This window comes from Ahaetulla prasina, chromosome 8 (assembly GCF_028640845.1).
Source record: "Ahaetulla prasina isolate Xishuangbanna chromosome 8, ASM2864084v1, whole genome shotgun sequence".
In the NCBI taxonomy this organism is placed as follows: domain Eukaryota; kingdom Metazoa; phylum Chordata; class Lepidosauria; order Squamata; family Colubridae; genus Ahaetulla; species Ahaetulla prasina.
This window is the reverse complement of record NC_080546.1, coordinates 32,795,516-32,816,967: the sequence shown is the minus strand read 5'-3', so window position 1 is coordinate 32,816,967 and position 21,452 is coordinate 32,795,516. Positions and strand designations below refer to the sequence as shown.

The 21,452-nt window shown below is 38.1% G+C and overlaps 1 protein-coding gene across 4 annotated transcripts in view; it reads left to right on the top strand.

Moving 5' to 3' along the window:
- FHIP1A (FHF complex subunit HOOK interacting protein 1A) overlaps positions 1-21,452 on the top strand; it is a 79,701-nt gene that overhangs the window by 23,416 nt on the left and 34,833 nt on the right. For all 4 annotated transcript variants that reach the window (XM_058192758.1, XM_058192757.1, XM_058192754.1 and 1 more), the window contains 4 exons: positions 5,312-5,512; positions 6,849-7,475; positions 13,250-13,408; positions 19,130-19,216. In XM_058192758.1, coding sequence (XP_058048741.1) covers positions 5,408-5,512; positions 6,849-7,475; positions 13,250-13,408; positions 19,130-19,216 — 978 coding nt within the window. In that variant the 5' untranslated portion in view covers positions 5,312-5,407. The remainder of the gene's footprint in view (positions 1-5,311; positions 5,513-6,848; positions 7,476-13,249; positions 13,409-19,129; positions 19,217-21,452) is intronic.

Genomic DNA, 21,452 nt, shown 5'->3' with positions numbered 1-21,452 from the left:
GAGTGAGCCAAAATCCAGTCATCAAGCAGCGAGGCAGTACAATGAGATAAGCAGCATGGGGTACCTTAGGCATGTGCCTTTGTCCATCGGGGCTGAAAATCCTGCTTGGATTTAGCAGAAAGGATTTTTGGTTCCTGAACAGAGCCTCCCTCATGCATCCAAGGCACCCTGCATCCAAGGCATCCCTCTTTACTGGGACTCCCATCAGCTCAAAGAGTCCAGCAATTTCTTAACAACCACAGTCAGGAGTGCTGGGATTATAACCATTGAGAAAAAAAGTCCGGTAAGCAGTCACATGGCATCTTATTTAATGACTGCTTCGCTCAGCAACAAAGATCCCAGATTCAATTACATTATAAGTGAAGGATTATCTGCATTTTGTTTTTTTATCACACCTTTATTATTTTTACAAATAAGTCAAAGCAGAGAACACTGTTTAATACTCCTCTGTTTCCCCACAGCAACAACAACAACCCTGTGAATTAGCTGTGGTGGAATGGAGTCTGCAGTTGCAGGAAGGGAGGGGCTCTTTCCTAGACAGTGAAGAAACAGTGGAGCTTAAAATGTCTGTTAGGCAGGAAGTGAGAAAAGGTGGGCTTCCCCCCGCCCCCAAATCACAAAGTTCAAGTAACCGTTATGCAGATAAGTATTTTAATCTGCTTAATAGGCAAACTGATTCCTGTTAACAGGCAAACAGTAAAGAACTGCTCAGAAGGAACTCCACGTCATTCTTGGTTCTTTGGGCCTGATATTAGTAGAGAACATAGAAGGAGCAGTGAACATCACAACTGACTAAGATGAAAAGCTTGAAAGAATGATTCACCTGAATATCCCGAGATCTCATCCAGACAACCATTTGTCTGAAATTGTATAGCGTTTCCTGCTTGAGCAGGGGGCTGGACTAGAAGACCTCCAAGTTCCCTTCCGACCCTGTTATTCTGATATTTGGCAAGATGGGTAGATCCCTTAGTCAACCTGAGACAGTGGACAGTTGTCTGAAGTACATCCTCCAGCTTTTGAACAAGAGCAAGAGAGCAACTGACAATCTTCTGTAGTTGGAAAGGCTGCTGTGTGTTTTGGACAATGCTAAGTGATGATCTTAAGGGGACAGTTTACTTCAGTTGTCCTCAAAAGATTCTAGTTCTCCAACCAAGTGGAGAAAACTGAGATGCTCATATAATGTCTCACAAAATGCCTTGACTGGCTAGGTCTTGCAACCTGGAAATTGAACGGAAACATCTCTTGAACTCTTGCCTCTGGCAGAGTTTTTATCAGTAAGGTATATCATTCAGTAAACATAAGCTACAATTAGTTGGAGTGACTGAAACAAAGAATTTCCTCCAAGTCACAGGAAGAAATGTTAATCCTTTAGAAACTAACAACCTACTCTCCAATAAACAATTTGGTTTCAGGAAAAAATTATCATGCAACTTACAGCTTCTCCACTGTAAAAACATATGTACTACAAATCTTGATCAAGGCAAAACAATAGATGCAATCTACATAGACTTCTGCAAAGCTTTTGACTCAGTAGTACACGATAAACTTCTCCTAAAACTAAAATCCTACGGCATTTCAGGACCCCTTCACAAATGGATATCTGCTTTTCTGTCTAACAGACAACAAGTGGTCAAAATTGGCAATGCTCTATCAAATCCTGTTCCTGTCAAGAGTGGCATTCTTCAAGGCAGCGTCCTTGGACCAACACTCTTCATACTATACATTAATGATCTTTGTGACCATATCGCAAGTAATTGTGTTCTCTTTGCTGACGATGTCAAACTATTTAACACCACAGACAATACATCTATCATTCAAAAAGACCTTGATCATCTAACCACTTGGTCTAAAACTTGGCAACTCCAAATCTCAACCAACAAATGCTCAGTCGTACATATAGGAAAAAAGAACCCAAACACTAAGTACATACTTGATGGACATTACCTTACAGATGACCCCCATGCCGTTAAAGACCTTGGAGTTTTCACGTCAAATGATCTAAGTGCCAAAGACCACTGCAACTACATAGCAAAAAAACCTCTAAGAGTTGTAAACCTAATCTTACGTAGCTTCTTTTCCAAAAACACTACACTACTAACCAGAGCATATAAAACATTTGCTAGACCGATTCTAGAATACAGCTCGCCTGTTTGGAACCCTCACCACATCTCTGACATCAATACAATTGAACGTGTCCAGAAATATTTTACAAGAAGAGTTCTCCATTCCTCTGAATACAACAAAATACCTTATCCCACCAGACTTGAAATCCTAGGCTTAGAAAACTTGGAACTCCGTCGCCTTCGACAAGACCTAAGTTTAACCCATAGAATCATCTATTGTAATGTCCTTCCTGTTAAAGACTACTTCAGCTTTAATTGCAATAATACAAGAGCAACCAATAGATTTAAACTTAATGTCAACCGCTTTAATCTAGATTGCAAAAAATATGACTTCTGTAACAGAATCATCAGTGCTTGGAATACTTTACCTGACTCTGTGGCCTCTTCCTATAATCCTAAAAGCTTTAACCAAAAACTTTCTACTATTGACCTCACCCCATTCCTAAGAGGACCATAAGGGGCGTGCATAAGCGCACAAATGTGCCTACCATTCCTGTCCTATTGTTTTCTTTTCTTCTTCCTATATATGCTTAGACCTCCTAATATTTACCCATATATATGTTTATATACTATATAATCTTTTTGTATGATGTTGTGACAAAATAAATAAATAAATAAAATAAATTAAATGTTAAGCCTTTTAATTAGAAGGTATGGAGTTAACCCTTCCCTATAGGGTCTGTCCTATGATTATCAGATCCTTTACAGAGAGATCCTTTCCAGCCAGCAACTTCTTAAAGAAAACCTTTTTCTCTTTCCTTTCCTTCTTTGTTTTTTCTTTTGTCCATCTCCATCCAGTTATTTTTCCTTTCTTTCTCAATTTACCTACTGTACTACTTCTCCTTACCTTCAACCTGTTTTGATCCTCTGAGGGAATAGTTTATGCAGATGGAGATTGTTAAGTGACTTCCTGAGCAAGTCCCCACAGTTTTCTTGAAAATGTTTTCAGAAGTGGGTTATCATTATTTTCTTCCCAAGGCTGAGAGAGTAAGTAGTACAAAGATACTCAACTGGCTGTGCCTATGGCAGGACTAGAACTCACAGCCTCCTGTTTCTAGCCTGGTATCTAATTCAAATGATATTTATTTGACTTTTTTTTGGGTGGATGGGAGAAATAAGACTTTTCCACTGTCACAAATATATGTACATAAAACACCTGCATGTACATATACATTCCTAAACATGTACAAGTTTATGGTGGGATGAAGAAAACTTCAAGAGAGCATTTCACCGAGGCAGCCTTCGGTGGTGCCATCTTGGATGCAACCCAACAAGACAGATACAGACTTCAGAGGATAATTAGAACTGCAGAAAAACAATTGCTACCAACCTGCCTTCCATTGAGGACCTGTATACTTCACGAGTCAAAAAGAAGGCTGTGAAAATATTTACAGACCCCTCACATCCTGGACATAAACTGTTTCAACTCCTACCCTCAAAACGACGCTATAGAGCATTGCACACCAGAACAACTAGACATAAGAACAGTTTCTTCCCGAAGGCCATCACTCTGCTAAACAAATAATTTCCTCAACACTGTCAAACTATTTACTAAGTTTGCATTACTATTGATCTTCTCATCGTTCCCATCACCCATCTCCTTCCACTTATGACTGTATGACTGTAACTTTGTTCTTGTATCCTTACAATTTATATTGATATTGTTTCCTGATTGCTTATTTGTACCCTATGACTATCAATAAGTGTACCTTATGATTCTTGATGAACATATATTTTCTTTTATGTACACTGAGATCATATGCACCAAGGCAAATTCCTTGTCTGTCCAATCACACTTGCCCAATTAAAAAAAAATTCTATTCTATTCTATTCTAGTCTAGTCTAGTCTAGTCTAGTCTAGTCTAGTCTAGTCTAGTCTAGTCTAGTCTAGTCTAGTCTAGTCTAGTCTAGTCTAGTCTAGTCTATTAATTTCAGCCGCAGTCAACTGTACTAGTTTAACAACATAGGAAAACTTGTAGGGCACTGGAAGGGAATAATATTTAGAAATTTTTCCAAGCAACTCTTACTCTTCCTTTTTTGGGGGGCTTGTTATAAATTCAGGATGATTTTCCTTTCAGGCAAATATGGTAATTGAGAGATAAGAGTTTCTTAATAATTGAAATGTGAATTTCTAATGATATATAGCTGTATGCATTATTTTATGTTATTTAAATAATAATACATGTCTTGGGGTGAAATTTGGAAATGAATATACATCAAGATATCATTCTTGATTTTTTTTTGAGAGACCAGTACTTTCACAGTACAGTATACTTTTATTTGAATATTATATGAAGAAAATATATTTTATTTTTGTTTATGTATACATAGTATTCAAGCATATAGATTTATAATAAACTAAATTGAATTTCAATTAACACTTCATTGGAGAAGTTTTCTGTTCCCTCATCTCTTGCAACTTTGTCCTAGTAGCGGTAGCTTCGAGTGGCAAACAACCATTCAAACTGTAATGAATAGGTTGTACAAATGGGAAAAAAAGAAAGATTGGGAAATTAGCTTGTATAAATAGTTTGGTTATGCAAACTTTGTCTCTAGTCTATAACATGTTACATTTATATGAACATACATGGATACTTTGGTTAAATACAAGAACTTCTGTTTTTATAATAACATTTTCTTATCAGTACAGTGATGCTTTCAGCCAGAGTAAGTTAACATGGTGTAATTTCACACATTTTGCCACTACTGAAAAGAAAAATTAAGTATTTCTAAAGCAGTAGCTGTTTTTGCCCAAAAAATATTTTTTACATTTGTTTATAATTGTTCTCATTGTCTAAATAAACAGTATTGTCTTACAATGAAAAGAAGAGTTACCAAATTAATTTTTGTTCCATTTTATATTTTTCCAGTTAATAGATTTTGCAATATTTTATTGAAAGCTCTTACCTCTTTGAATCAGGAATCCAAACGGTCTACACCAAACTTAACAGTATTCTTTTTTTGAGAATGACTTATAACTTTTCCTGTAACATCTTTCCAATTGTACTTCGCTGCAAAGGGATTACAGAATTATATAGCATTCATAGTGCCAAACATTGCACAATATATGAGAAATACAGACTTGTTTATGGAAGCAGAGCATGTTTTGAGGGCCATTCCTGTTTCTTGCATTTATATCTATGTTACAGTCCACATGCTTTATCTGGATTATTCTGAATTCCTTGCAGATCAGCGATGTCTATCCACATGCTATGCAGTGATATGCTACTCATGTTGAAAAGGAAATTTAATATGGTCTAGTAGAATTGACCATTGAAGAGCTTATGATGTCCACAGGTACAAGTGGGAAAAAATCCCATCAGGCTGTGAGCCTAGAAGGAGTTGACCCAGAAACATGCATGATAGTATTTAAAACCCACTGGGCACAGGTAATGGAGTTCTGAGAACTTTTCTTCTTTTATTTCTCTTTATTATTGATTGAAATGTTAGGAACCCATTTGAACTGTCAGATATTTGCTTGTATTTTCAGGGTTCAAGCCATATTGTATGATATTGACACCAAGTGTATCTTTATTAACTTTTGAAGAACTGTATAACTTACTGCTTTAAAAAAAATCATCATATATTAGGGATATAACAACCAATTGAATAAACTCATGTTCTAATTAGGATTGCTAGGCTCTATTGCAAGTGAAGTAAAGTCCTTTTAAAATGTATTTTGAATCTTCATGGACTTCTTTGCCGGGTTATATGTCTTAAATCCACCAAAACATTTCCTATGCTGAAAGGCTGCATTACTCTATTTAGAGCAGCGGTCACCAATTGGTGGTCCGTGGACCACTGGTGGTCCGTGAGAAAATTTTGGTGATCCGCAGAAAAATTATTTGCATTTTTAAAATTGCACTAAATCAGGGGTCCTCAAACTATGAACTCTTTCTCATGGTGGCTCCTTAGCTCCAACAACTACTTCCTGTTGGGGCCCTAAGGAGTGCGAGCAGGCAGGTGAGAAGTGGCTGGGAAGGGAGGAGCGAGTAGAGCCTGGCGAGGCACCCCTTGACATGAATGACATCAAGTTGGCCATGCATACCCAGTCAGATGACCACCTAGCCATGCCCATCCAGTCGGCAGATAGGCAGATCATATTAGTGGTCTGCGGGATTGAAAATTATGAATTTAGTGGTCCTTGAGGTCCGAAAGATTGGTGATCGCTGATTTAGAGCATGCAATACATTATTTCTATACAATATATTATTTATGGATTCCTGTATGGTTCATTTTTAATTGGTGTTGTCTAATGCCCACATACATCTGCCAATAGAGCCCCTTTCAGTGTGGGCATTAGTATCAATCTAGTATTTTTATATCTTCTATTTCAGCTATTGAACTTTTACTCTTTAAATGTACTTGCCCATAAATGAAGCTAGGAAGATATTGGTTATTAAAATCCAGTGACTAAGAACATTCTTAGTTGCTCAACTTGGTCATATGTTGGTGAGTAGACTGAATCATGTGCTTCTCTTCTTAAGTAGCACAATTGATTAGATTAGCCATTTGGGGTGAGATATTTCAGAAAAGGCATGCATAGGCTGTTTCTACTTATTAATCCATAGGTTGCCTTGGATTACATTCCATTTGGAATGTTCTGAACTATTATGAAGATATTTGTTCATAAATTCAATTTTTCATAATTAAAGATTGCAAGAGAGAGTCCATATTTTAATGCCTATTGTATGATTGAATACTTTTTTATTTAATTTTCGATAGGTTGTAAAAATTTTAGAGAAGCATGACCCTTTAAAAAATATTCAAGCAAAATATGGGACAATTTCTCCAGATGAGGCCAGCACTGTGCAGAACTATGTAGAGCACATGCTCTTCCTTTTAATTGAAGAACAGGCAAAAGATGCAGCAATGGGACCTATCCTGGAGTTCGTGGTTACAGAGAATATCATGGAAAAGCTCTTTCTTTGGAGTCTCAGGCGGGAATTCACTGATGAGATGAAAATTGAGCAACTGAAAATGTATGAAATGCTTGTCACACAGTCTCATCAGCAGCTGCTGCATCACAAACCCATCCTAAAACCATTAATGATGTTGCTGAGTTCTTGCTCAGGAACTACCACACCAGCCGTTGAAGTAGAGCTGGTGATTCTTCTCAACCAGCTATGCTCAATCCTAGCCAAAGATCCATCTATCTTGGAACTTTTTTTCCATACCAGTGAGGACCAAGGAGCTGCAAACTTTCTAATCTTTTCTCTCTTGATTCCTTTTATACATCGGGAAGGGACTGTTGGCCAACAGGCCCGTGATGCATTACTTTTTATAATGTCTCTTTCTTCAGAAAGCTGTGTGGTTGCTCATCACATAGTAGAGAATACTTATTTTTGTCCGGTAAGTTTTTTCTAACTACTCATTCTATCTACCAAATATGGATTCTTTCGTAAATGAATATTAAAGTTAAGATTTTGCACAAAGGAGAATTAAATTTACCTGATGAATTGTAGTTTTATTATGGCTATGTAGAAATTCTAAATGGTATAATTGGGAAAAATGGAACTTCTTCAGAAAGGTCATCACATTGAATTGAGAAGTGAATCTTAACTTAAACATTCAGCTTAATATTGAACATTCTAAGAATAATGCAAATCAAAAGCTAAACTTGTATATTAAATTGTGGTTGTAATCTGGATCCTCATTTTACCGACCTTGAAAGGATGGAAAGCTGAGTCAACCTTGAGCCGGTCAGGATCGAATTCCAGGATGTGGGTAGATTTAGCTTGGCAATACTACATTTTAACCACTGCACCAAGTGGTTGTGATAAGCTTGATAATACCACAATAAAACACTAAATTGAAATATATCCAGTTGCCTCTGGCAAGATCTTACAGATAATCTATATCTAACTGGTAAGCTTACTTCGATGAAGGAGATACAATTCTGTGATGGCTTGTCACAAAACTTTGATATATGCTCTTTCACTTGTACATGCTCAGAGTATTTACATTAGATTTATTTCCAATCAGGATGAAGTGACTGGTGTTTTTAGCATGATGTAATGTTCTTCCTGGAAAACAAAGTTGATCTTAATGAACAAAGATGATAAATATTAGGAATTAATTATGTTGTCTTTTTAGTACATTGGTGGCTATCACACACTTGCACTCATTTTAATAGAAATTGCACACCAGACAAGATATTTGGGGCAGTCTTCTTTTTTTTCCCTAGGAACATATTTCAGATAGGTCCAAATTCAAACTTATCTTTTTTAATCTTCCCATCACAGGTTTGTTTTGAACAATAAAATTGAGTAAGTTGAGAATAATTTTATTGATAAGAGATGTCATAATCCTAAACATTAGTATAATGTTGACTTTGCATATAATCATGTGGTTAAAAAGGACCATTTAGACAGGGAGCCTAACCCCAAACTAAGGGAAACAATCCAAGATCAAGCATTGACAACACATGGCTGCCTATTCTCTGCTTGAACTGAGGGGAAATGATGACATCTCCAGGAAATTGTTCCACTTTCAAATTGCCCTTAGTGGTAGAAGTTTTTTTCTTACAATAACTAAATCTGCCTTCCTGTAACTTAAATAATTATATTTATGTCTTGCCTTCTGAGATGATGGAGAACAGGTCTTGATTGGCTTCTATATTGCCTTCTTTCAGATATTTGAAAAGTATGTATCATATCCCCCCTCAGTCTTTTTAAAGAATCCCGGTTCCTTCAGGCATAGGATTCAATTTGTAGTACCCCTTACATCCTTATTTCCTTTCTCTGATCCATGTTCCAAAATGTCATAAAATGCAGAATAAATTGGAACCATTATCTTGCCAATCCCCAATGCCATAAAGATATTTCCAGTCTAGAGAAACCATGTTTCATTTAAATGAATACATATAGAAAGTACTTATTTTAAAAAAGGTATTTTCATGATAAATACTTCTATTATATCAATGCCTTTGTGTACACGCCTACATTTGCCAACTGACTTTTAGGAAGACTTTTTACTTAGAAGATTAAAGCTAAATGTGTTAACCTTCAAACAGTAGGGGCCATTATTGTCAAAATACATTACTAATTAGAATAATTGTTTTAGGATGTTGGAGTGAGACAAGCAATAAAGGTAGCAAACCCGAGGCTATAATAAAAAGAACACAAGACCATTCCTGAGGGCTGTTCAATTGTTAAATATCTCTAATATGCAGCCTTTATAAGAATGATCTCTCCAGTTCTCCCCTTGAGGAAACTCCGAATGATGCCTCAGATTTTGGGTTTCTTATCATTTCCCAATGGATGCAACTGAATAATCTAATTCTGATTAAAGTGAAGTAATTCCAGTTAAATATTACACTGTATGTAATATTTCCTTATAATTTAAAAAAAATACAGAATGGAGCAAATTGTTCTCGACTGTATCCTTCAACTTAAAATTATGCTGTTATATTGTTGGAAGAAATATCCTTCTGGGTTCAGTTCCAAGTGGGGAAAAAGACACTGGAAACATGGAGACTGCTTGGAAAGATGGTTTAATGGTGGGCAGGATCACATGGTTTGAGTTCCTGAACAGAAAAGGGCCGAGATGCTGAGAGTCCCTGGGTTTTATACCCTCTCTGGCTTTGAACTTCCTGGGGCACAGGAAGAGTATCCTGATTGGTTGCTGTCAGAGGTCATAGCTAGTCTTGCTGGCTGATGTAATCTCCCCAGGTGTCATGTGGGGAGTTGATGGGTCCTATTGTGTTGCAGATGATGGTTCATAGATGGGGGTTGGGGTTGGGTTTCTGCCTCTGGCCCATTGACAAAGGTGTGTGTGGGGGGGGGAAGCAGGAAGGTGGGAGCTGCTTTGTCTTTAAAACATGTTTCTCCATTTCTCATCCAGAGAAATATATTCTGTCTATTTAATATTTCCTAAAATATTTCATTCTTCTAGGAGAGGGGTGAGTGCTAACTTCCTACAATATTTAACATGTTTGGTGGGATTTATTTAGGATATGCATGCCATTTTAGAAGTTGAAGATTTTCTCCTCAAAACAGACATGCATTTTTAAAAATTTGCATGGAAGATGCAGACCTATAAAATAGTTTGATTTTTAAGTGGCAGTTTATGGGAATCCATTTACTGTGATTTATACAGTGTGGTTTATAGCTTAACATATTGTATGAACCTAGGCAATTGTGATTCATTTAATAAACCGTGGTTAATCAAACCAGACACAGCACAGTATTTGAATTCTGTCAATAATGTTTCTATGGGAGTTACTTCTATTTGGCAAACATGTCATGCCCTGGCTATAATGTTCTCTGACTCCATAAATATGTTCTGCCTCTGGAAACAGTTAGCAATTATGAAGATCCATGCTCACATATATAAGAAGCAATGCTAGATATTATAATTAGGGTTTAGAGAATTGACCTTGGAAATGTCATCCCACAAGGAAGTTTAAAATAGTAAATTGTTCTCCCACAAGCACAGTTTATAGCTATGATTTGCATGCAAAATACCTCCCAAATCTGTTTTGCTGCTGGCAAAGTTAAACTGAACTGGTTTCAATAGATGAATTGGGAATTGCCTTCAGTGACTTGGAAGCAAAGCATGACCAGTATCAAAGGCAATAAATTCAAGATTTTAATTAAACTACATCAAGTTTTGATATACAATATCTAAGCATAGTAGCACTTTAAAAGTAGTCAATAGCATTATTTTAGTATACTTTGGCAGTTTTTCTGAACATACAGCAGAATTGCAGCTTCTTACCCTGTGCAAAATTGTTATGACCCATGGCAGCATATTATTAGATAATATTTTTCCACTGTGTGTTCTTTATCAGCTATGATGATCTCATATGGAATCTTTCTAACATTCAGCAAAATTCAATTTGCATTGAGCTGAATTTTCCCAGTTGTCATCTTCATCCATTGTGGCTATTGTAGAATTAGAAGAAATGTGTTCACTGAATCTTAAGAGCAAACTTTGCCCCCACTTCCCATGGCCTAAAATGCGATGAGGAATCTTCTGACCCACTTCTGTTGTGACCCATGTCCATTGAGCTTGGAGACCCAGTATATAGTCAAATCATACCAATTCTCAGAGGGAGGAGCTACCTTGAACTTGTGGTAGCTAGAAAAATAAAAATAGAGAGAGTGGAAAGTCTGGATTTACCTTTTTAATGTTCCCTATATCAATCAGGTGGGAAAGAAAAATAATGAACTCGGGAAGACTATTCTTTTTGTACATTCTTCTGTTGCTCAGTTTTATTTATTGAAATAAAGATAATTGGAAGGACAGCTTTCAGGAATAATTGCCTACTGGAAAGAGGTAGCTGCTAAATTAACACACTTGCAAAATAAATTGGTGGGAAGCTAATGTCTTTATTTATGTGACTAGAATACATCAAACCTAGAGATATATTGTCAAATTAATATTTCTGAAACATTAACCTGACAGGCTAGAACTTATTTTCCTTCCTACTCAGTTTGGTTAATTGTAATTTAGGTACAGGAATAAGTTTGTAAGCACTTTTCCAAGCAAATACACAAAAAATTAGAATTGGCAAGATACTTTGTTTTTATATGAATTAATACTTCATTTTGATTCCTGTGGAAAAAGAAACCTTCTCCTTTAACTACTCCAAATGAATCATAGCTAGTTCTTACAGAATTGAAATTTTGTGAGTTATGGTTTTTATTTTTGTTTTGTCTCCAAAATTGTATGCGTATGGATGGGTAGATAACTAATAGATACCAATTTTTCTCTCTCACTTATATGCATATGCGTGTTTATGTGTTTAAAAAACAGTAATTACTTTCACTGCTCCTGTCAATATTATTTTAATTTAAATTCACATTTGTAAATCTTAGAACTCTACAGATAGTCCTTGATGCACGCATGAAGCCTACTAATTACAATCATAAGTCAAGGCAGTTGTAAAATGGGTCTTGATGTGACCGACTTTATTTTATGACAGTTTTTGTGGTGTTCATTAAGCAAAAGACCATGGTTGTTAGCTGAATCTTTGTTGTTAAGCAAATGCTGTGGTGATTCAAACCTATTGTTTGCTATGAGGTATTTTTGCTGAAAAATCTTACAAATGGAAGTAAACACCTGTTTTCAGCAAAAACATCATAAAACATGGCCACACAATTGCAGGATGCTGTAAACGGTTATAAATGATAGACAGTTTCCAAGGGCCCCAAATGTTAACACAGGAGGGCTCCATCCATTGGAACATAGGTAGAAGTAGGTTGTAAGTATCTTTGTGGGGGGGATGTCCTATGGTAACTTTGAATGATCACTAAGTCATGGGTTATAAGTCAAGGACTACCTGTGCCTACTACTCTTTCGTGAAGCTTTGCTTATATTGATGCCAAATTTAAATCATTTCAGTTATTTAGTTCTAAATCTATAAATATTTATTTAAAGTGAATTTAATGTATGCCTTGTCTATAAATATGGCATCTTTGTAATATAGGCAGATTGTTGGATGAGACAGTCCCATTTTAAAAGACCTATAGCCTATTATTTAGACAAAAAGAGATATGTAAAAATGTAAATTGTGGGAAACAATTGTCAAAATTTAGAAAAAAAGATTTCCACATTCTATGCTTTTCATATCTGATGTCTTTCCTGGATAATATGGTTGTTTACAAAGCTAAACATTGAGAAATCAGATCATCAGACTTCTGTAAGTATATATAATTCAGGGAGCCACAGTTGCATCATAGAGATTTGTGTTTCTGTTTGCTAATTAAATGTTTAATCTAGTTATCAAAACTGGAAATGTTGTAACATGAAGGATATAGCCACCAAGCCCCATTGCTTGATACAGAGCCTTACCGCTTTTCTGTTTTCAATAAAAAACTTCAAGCTGTTGATTATTTATTTTGCAAATATTTCAATTGGGAAAGTTCTCTTTGCATTGTTTTGTTTGGAAATACTTTTCATGTGATAACAATAAGTACATACAAATCTGCCATTAACCTAAATTCAGATGCTGTTCAGCAGCATAATAGCATAATATTGGGAGGAAATATTTTAGATTACTGGAATTAACCTTCACAAACTGAAAGCATGTTTCTATCTTTCTATCGAACTGTCAATGCTTTTTTTAAAACAAAAAAAATTCTGTATTTCTTCTCTTTTCTTTCTCTTTCGTCTTGCAGGTGCTAGCAACAGGCTTAAGTGGTCTATATTCATCTTTGCCTACAAAGCTGGAAGATAATGGAGAAGAATGGCACTGTCTTCTAAAAGACGACTGTTTACTTTCGCCAGCTCTTGTACAATTTATGAATTCTTTTGAGTTCTGCAATGCAGTAATTCAGGTACTGGGCTAGAGAAAAGACTTACAAATGGAAGTAGTATTTTAAAATAGTAGTATTACAATTTTATGGATACTTAGAAAAAAATATTGGGTTATTTATTTTATATGTGTGACATACTATTTTTTTTAAATGAATATCAGCATCAATTATATTTTGTTAATATATAAGTGAAATACAAGTTTATTTAGAGGAGTCCTGGTGGAGCAGTGGTTAGAATGCAGTATTGTGATTATATAAGTCTTATTGCTATTGCTATCATTGTTGCAAAATTTAACAATTTACATGTATTAGTAAAGCAACTTTTATTGCAAACCAATTAATTTAGTTTTTGGGGAAAAATACTGTGCTTATTTGTGGCACAGGTAGTGCTTGACTTATAACCAAATTGGGACTGGAACTTGCATTGCTAAGCGATGTAGTCATTAAGGGAATCAAAATCAGAATAGGGCTGGAAGGGACCTTGGAGGTGTTCTAGTCCAGCCCCCTGCTCAAGCAGGAGATACCATTTCAGACAAGTGACTGTCTAGTCTCTTCTTAAAAACCTCCAGCAATGAAGCAACCACAATATCTGAAGGCAAGCCATTCCACTGGTTAATTGTCTTTGCTGTTAGGAAGTTTCTCCTTAATTCCAGGTTGCTTCTCTTCTTGATTAGTTTCCATCCATTGCTTCTTGTCTTGCCCTCTGGTGCTTTAGAAAATAAATTGACCCCCTTCTTTTGCAGCCATTTTTATAACCTTTTTTTTTTCCATGGTCATTAAGCAAATCACACAGCCATTAAGTGACTTCAGATTCCATCATTGACTTTGCTTGGTGGAAGCCACCTAGCATAAATGGTGATCATGTGATCCTAGGACGGTGCAACTTGTTGTAAATACATGTCAGTTGCCAAGAGTCCAAATTTTGATCATGTAACTGAGGGGATGCAGCAACAGTTGTAAATGTGATTACTTTTTACAGCATCATTGTAACTTTGAAAGGTCACTAAATGAATGATCATAAGTCAAGGATTACCTGTAATTACATTTTGGTTTATGATAATAGAATATACTACGTATATGTAGTTGGGTTTGATTTGTTCAGTATTTAAAATTTGTCTGATTTTTTCATATTCGTTCCCTAGTAATTAGGGATTTTTGTCCATTCTGCTTCTTGTTCTTCATCTGTCTAATGATAAGATTATACATTATACCACTTAGATGCTGTATTCAGGATTTTATTGCATCTATACTAAGGGTGTCAAACTCAAGGCCTGAGGGCCAGATCTGGTCTGCGGGGTACTTAGATGTGGGCCAGGGCACTGCTGGCCTAGAAACAGCGAAGGACTGGCCCACGGTGCTTCTGCCAGCAAAAACGCTCCTGACCTCCGTTTTTGGCTGCCATGGTACCCAATGGCACGCAGACCTCCTGAGTTCTGTTTTCACTGTTTTCACTGTTTTCAGAGGGTTAGAGGAGGCCGTGGCAGCTGAAAATGGAGCTCGGGAGCCTGTGTGAAGAACAGGACGGGACTTCTGGCAGCCGTGCACCCCATTGTATGCCAGTGCCGTTTGTGGCCAGACCAGGAGGACGGTCTGCTGACGAGCTTCAGGCTGGTGCTGTCCTGACATGTCCCGCCGTTCTCCTGGCCCATTGCCACCATCACCGTCCTGTTTTTTGGGCCGGCCAAAGCTGCTCGGAAGGCAGCTGCCACAGCCTGTCCTTGCTACTTAAAGGCAGCTTCCAAGACAGGAAAAGTTCAGGCATGACATCTCCTTCTCAGCCTGAAACACACAGAGAGCATCTCACAGTGCCAGGACCTTCTGTGTTGTGTCTTCGGCTCCCGAGCCTGGCTTCTTGGCAGAGAGTGACTCAGAGAGTGAGGGGGAAGAGCCGACAGGGCTTTTCTCTGCAGAACCTTCCTCTCTGGCTCCGCTCCAGGATCCAGAGGCAGGCCAGGTGGAGGAGATGACGAGGCCTCTTTCTCCCACACCTTCCCCCTCCCAGGAAACGCCTCAACACTCAGCTGCTGACAATCAGTCCTGGTTAAATCCCAGGCGTCACAGAAAGGAGAGGCAGGAACAACAAAAGAAGGGGTGGGGCAGGCCTAGAGAGTGCTGAGTCACGGAGCCACACCCCACAGGGTATAACAGGAGGAGGAGCTGCTCTATAGCTTCTTGTGATGGACAAAAACTGACTCTTGGAAACTTTGGCTGCAATATTTTGAGACTAAGACTTTGGCTTCTGGATTTCTGTTTATTTCTGAACTGCAGTTACGCTGGTCTGAGGAGATAAGAGAACTTGGCAGGCAATCGCAGGTTCATTGCCAGAACTGATATCTATCGTAGGAGTAAATTGCTGGCAAATATAGTCAGCTCGCGTGTCTTCTTGGTTGTGGGGGACAGAATATTCTGCGAGGAGACGGTACGTGGGCATTCACCGTCTCGTCGCAGAAGATTCTGGCACCATGAGGTGTGTGTGCCTGTTTGCTTGAGGCCGAGAAGGAGGAGAAGACTTGGCTGAACTTTTCTGCCTCCCTTTCTTCTGACACTGGCCAGGCAGGTGAGCAGCCTCTTGACCAATGGGGCAAGTGTCCTCCCAGCGGGGCGGCCATGCTGGCTTCAGGCCGGCGCTGTCCTGACGTGTCCCGCCACAACCGCAGCCGCAGCCTTCCTTACCGTTGGACTCGCCAGCTCCGATGGTTGCAACTCTGTGCCCTTCCCCCCCAGGTATGGCGAGCCTCGAATTGGGACTTGAGAGCATGCTTTTCACTCCAAGCAGCCTGGACTTAAAACTGCATGGCTGGTGTGGAAGAGCAGTCCTTCTTAACAAGCTCAAAACTGAGTTGCAAGTCTGGGTTCCTCGCATGAGAGCTGGAAGTCTAGTATTCCGGTGCACTTATCTCTGTTTCCCTCTATGACCAGCCTTGGAAAAAGCCTGCCCTCACAATCGTATGTCTGCAGCCAGAGCTGGGTTTCCAGCTCTCATGTGTGGAACTCAGGTTTACATCAACAGTTTTGAGCTTGTTAAGAAGGACCACTCCTCCACCCCAGCCATGTGTTCTCCATCCGGGCTGCTTGGAGTAAAAAGCATGCAATATGCTGCCGCTCCCGGGATTCCCTGCACGAGTGCTGGAAGAAAATTGGCCAAGCTCCCAATGCCTGAACCAGAGAGCTGGAGAGAGATTTGCTGTTATGCTGATGAGTACATATGGACTGAGTAGGCTTTTTGCTCCCCTCCACCTCCCCATCCCAATCCAGCGTGGCGCGGAAAACGGCGTTTCCATGGGCCCTTCCCCCCCCGCCTCCTTTTGCCAGTTTTCCGCAGGCAGGCAATAATCTTTAGATCTTTTATTTTGCCAGCCCAAGGGTGGAGCGGGGAAGTTAGGAAATCGCCCTGATCTCTGCAGGATCGGTCATATGACTGGGCGTGGCCAATGACATCACTCACAGCAAGGTGCCGCCCCACCTTGCCATAAGTGATGTCAAGTTGGCCATGCCCATCCAGCCACACGCCCACCTAGCCACACCCACAGAACTGGTTGCTAAATTATTTGAATCCCACCACTGCTTTGAAGTCATGTATTAAATGCTATTTGCTATTCTTAACTGAAAGATATAACATGGTACTTCTTGAGATCCCTCAAGATCATATCCAAGATTTTATGTCAGCATGTTGATGCTTCAGGCTTACCTAGTTCAACACACTGTATGAAATGGCCAAAATAAAATAAATAAAATAATACTCTCCAGGTCATGGTTGCTGATAATTGGTATTTGAAGGCATATATCAGTAGACAAAACAAATAATTTACAGTTTCTAGTAGTGATTAATACTTTATGTTTCATGAAACATGAAGTATCAGAGGCCTTCATAACTTGCCATCAAATTATAGCTTTGGATGGCATAGTGCAAGAAAGTACTTAATGGCTAAGGATGAATTTAATTAACTTTAAACTTAAAGTTAATTAAATTCATTTCTTATCTGGCCTCTGGTTACTTTTTTGGAGAAGTTTCTTCCTTGGTTCAAAAAAGTTTTACATTCCTGTTTTAAACTTCCAAGTTAGTGACTGACAGTTTATGTTGATGAAAAAAATTGCTGATCTTTTGCTGTTAGGATTTAATTGTATGTTCTGGGTTGTCATATTATGGAAGTAAATATTTTCCTATTTAAATTATCCACAGCATATATAGTTTTATACATCTTTGGATGACAGAGACGAACAGGCTAAGCCAGGGGTCTGCAAACTTGGCTCTTTTAAGACTTGTAGACAAAGCAAAGCTGGCTGAGGAACTCTGGGAGTTGAAGTCCACAAGTCTTAAAAGAGCCAAGAATCAATATGTCATCAGTTTAGAGTTGCTATGGTCCCACAAGAGAACTAAGTCCAGCCCCCCATGAATTCTGTTGAGTCTTACCTAGGGCCAATTTGTCTTGACCATTAGTAGATCAGATTTTTGTGTATAAGTAGCATGAAATAAACTTGTAGTACTTTTGAACTCTATCCTGGCTCTGGATTCTTGCATCTGAAACTGTTCAATCTTATCTACCTTTTCAATAGTTAAAATGTATTGACTTCTTAAAAATAATTTTGATATTCAAGATTGGTGATTTCTTTTTTAACTTTCGTGATAAATTCAGAGATAAAGAAAAATATAACAAATACTTATTGCATAGCTTATACAATTCATTATCAGTCTTGGGAGGTCATGAATGTTATAGTGATTTTCATAACGTTCACTAGTCAAGATTTAGTAGGCAGTTTTATGTGCAAGTTTCTTAGCCTTGAACTTACATCTTCATAGTGAGAGGCAGTAATAGCAATAGCAATAGCACTTAGACTTATATACAGCTTTACAGTGCTTTACATCCCGCTCTAAGCGGTTTACAGAGTCAGCATATTGCCCTCAACAATCTTGGTCCTCATTTTACCGACCTCAGAAGGATGGAAGGATGAGTCAACCTTGAGCCTGGTGAGATTTGAACTGCCAAATTACAAGCAGCTGGCAATCAGCAGAAGTAGCCTGCAGTACTGCACTCTAAGTGCTGCGCCACCGTGGCTCATTGTAATAGTTAACAATGTGTGCAAAACTGCTTGAATTGAAATCATTTTGATGGAGTTTTTTTTTTTTTAAAATGTTTTATGTATTTTTATTTTGTCAATGCTGAAGAAATAGCATTCTGTAATAGAGATAATAGAAAGTCATTAAATGATTTGGAATAGGCTGAAGTAAGGGGGAATGAGAATGAATGTTGGGAAGGATATTGTAGATATCTGTAGGGAAATGAGTGACAAACTTCAGATTAGAATGCAAAAATCTGCTAAAAGCATTTATTTTCAATAAAAAATACTTTAAAAATTGATTGGGGTGCACAGAGGGGCACACAGCTATGGGGTTGGTTGGTGCCCTGAAATCCATCCCTCGTTTTTTAATTTTAATAATTTTTGTTGCTTTTTATTAAAATATTTATATATAACTTCTATGCTTTTATATATATTTGTACACTGTTGGAATCACTCTCTGAGGGAGATGAGCAGTTTCGAAATGTGATATATACAGGCTATAAAATTTCTGGAAAACGTTACTTTTGCAAGTGCAGATGTTGGACCTAGAGAAAATTTAAAATATGGATGGGGTTTACTTGTCAAGTTCAGCTTCTTGAAATGTATGTTTAAATTGCACAGTGGGAAAGTAAATGCTTATTTATTATTTCAGGTATATCCTTCTCTTTCTCTTTCCATTTTTAGGTGGCACATTCTTTGATTCGTAACCAGCTTGTGAATTATATTTATAATGGATTTTTGGTTCCAGTTATGGCCCCAGCTCTCCACAAGGTTAGTGATAAATATAGTTTAGTCAATGAATCATAAAGCTAAATTAATATAAATTCAATATTTGGGCTTTGAAATTGGTAGAGAACACAAAAGCAAAGAATTTATTTGGTGTAGAGGCTGAAGCATGAAGTTAGACTGTGAGTTCTAGTCCTGCATTGCTCACAAAGCCTGCTTAGGTGATGTTGGGCCTGTCATTTTCTCTCAGCTCTAGAAAAGGAGTGTCACACTCGATTTCATTGAAGGCTGCATCAGGGTTGTGTTTGACCTCGGGGGGGGGGAATAGTGTGTGGCCAGGTGGGCGTGGCCATCTTGAGATCACTCATGTTGGAGGCGCCTGTGATGGCTCTCTATCAGCGAAAACGGACTCCCAATCTCTGTTTTTGGCCACAACGACCTCCTGCAGCCTTCTGCCAGCGAAAACAAAGCTTGGGGGGCCGCGAGGCACTACAGGCCATTCCTGTGGGTTGGATCTGGCCTGCAGGCCTTGAGTTTGACACCCCTGCTCTAGAAAGAAGACAATGGAAAACCACTTCTGAAAAACCTTGCTAAGAAAATTGCAGAGACTTGCCCAGGCAGTCTCCAAGAATCTGACGCAACTGAATGGAAGGGAAAAAAAACAAAAGCAAAAAGTGACTTCTCTTCAGTAAAACAAAGTATTCTTTTAAAATCTGATGAATGAGATGTCAGGTAGATAATATCCCAAATCATATGCTGGCATGTTTTTAATACAGAGGCTTTTAATATATTTTTTGGCAACAATAAAGGTATACTGCATTGTAGCAGTAACATGTGATTGCATTATGCAAGTGGCTTGACTAATACAACCTGGATTACAGGAGTAAGAAAAAAAAATGAACCTAATATAAAAAGTTTGCTCATACATAGGTTCATAATTCTACTTTTGGTCCTGGTATTTCCCTGATATGTATGTATGATATGTTGAACTAAGGACAAATCTTTGTTTCACTTGAAGAATTTAATAAAACAGGCATTCACTTTTAGCTGAATGTCTCCATTTATATGCAGAACTTTCATTAGCTCTTAATTATTGTGTACTCTTTTATTCGCTATAAGGTTAATGAAACCTTTTTTTGTTTCTAATAAAGCCTTTTTTATTTTAAGAAAAAGTTATGTGGGTAAATAATTCCCTCTGCCTTCTCTCTTTGAGTATCGTAAATCTTTCGTATACTTTTTTAAAAACTTGAAATAAATGAAAAATCACTTCAATAACTAGAATAATTAATTTAAAAATATGTGGATCTTCTTGACAAAGGATTTCCTGACAAAGTTCATTGTTAATTATGTTCTCATCTTTTTTCTCAACATGTTTTGAATCTATTACCTAAATAAACATGTTGTTCTCCAGATGGCAACCCATAAACATAACAAGCTAGACAGGAAATTTAAATTAGAACCTAGCAGTTACCTCAAATGTAGATTGGTATTTCAAAATGTATTCTTGTAGCATAAGCACTTCAGCTATTAAATGATGGAATGTTATAACAACTTAAGAAAATATTTCAGGATAACTTGCTATTCAGAACAATAAAAATCTTAATATTGCTTATCTTACCTTCTAATTCTCAAAATGTGCTATGATACCCAATTATTAATTACTTTTTTGTGGTTATTTTTTAGATTACCGTATTTTTTGGACTATAAGATGCTCTGGACTATAAGATGCACCTAGCTTTTGGGGAGGAAAACAAGAAAAAAAAATCTGCCTCTGCGTCCCAGCAATTTGCCTCCTTGCAGCAAACAGCAGACAGCCTGGTCAGCTTTAGCACAGCCTGATTTAGCACAAGCGGCTGATTGGCAGTTGAATCTGCCTCCTGGAATACTGCCTATCAACTGTTCCAGGCTGCAGAGATCGCCACTGCCCATCGCCACTGCCACTGCTCATCACCACTGCTGCCTATCGCCGCCTCCATGCATCCCATTTTTGGCCTCCACATGCCCCATTTTCGGCCTCTACACATCCTGTTTCCAGCCCATTCCAGGCAGTGGGGATAGGCAGTGGCAGTGGCAATCCCTGCCCCTTGGAATGGACAAAAAATGGAGCGTGCAGATCTCAAAAACAGAATGTGCAGAGGCCAAGAATAGAGCGCATGGAGGTGGCAATAGGCAGCAGTGTTGATGGGTGGCAATGGCAGCAATGGACCGTAGCGATCCCCGCACCTTGGATCAGCTGATAGGCAGTATTCCAGGAGGCAGATCCAACCACCAATCAGCTGCT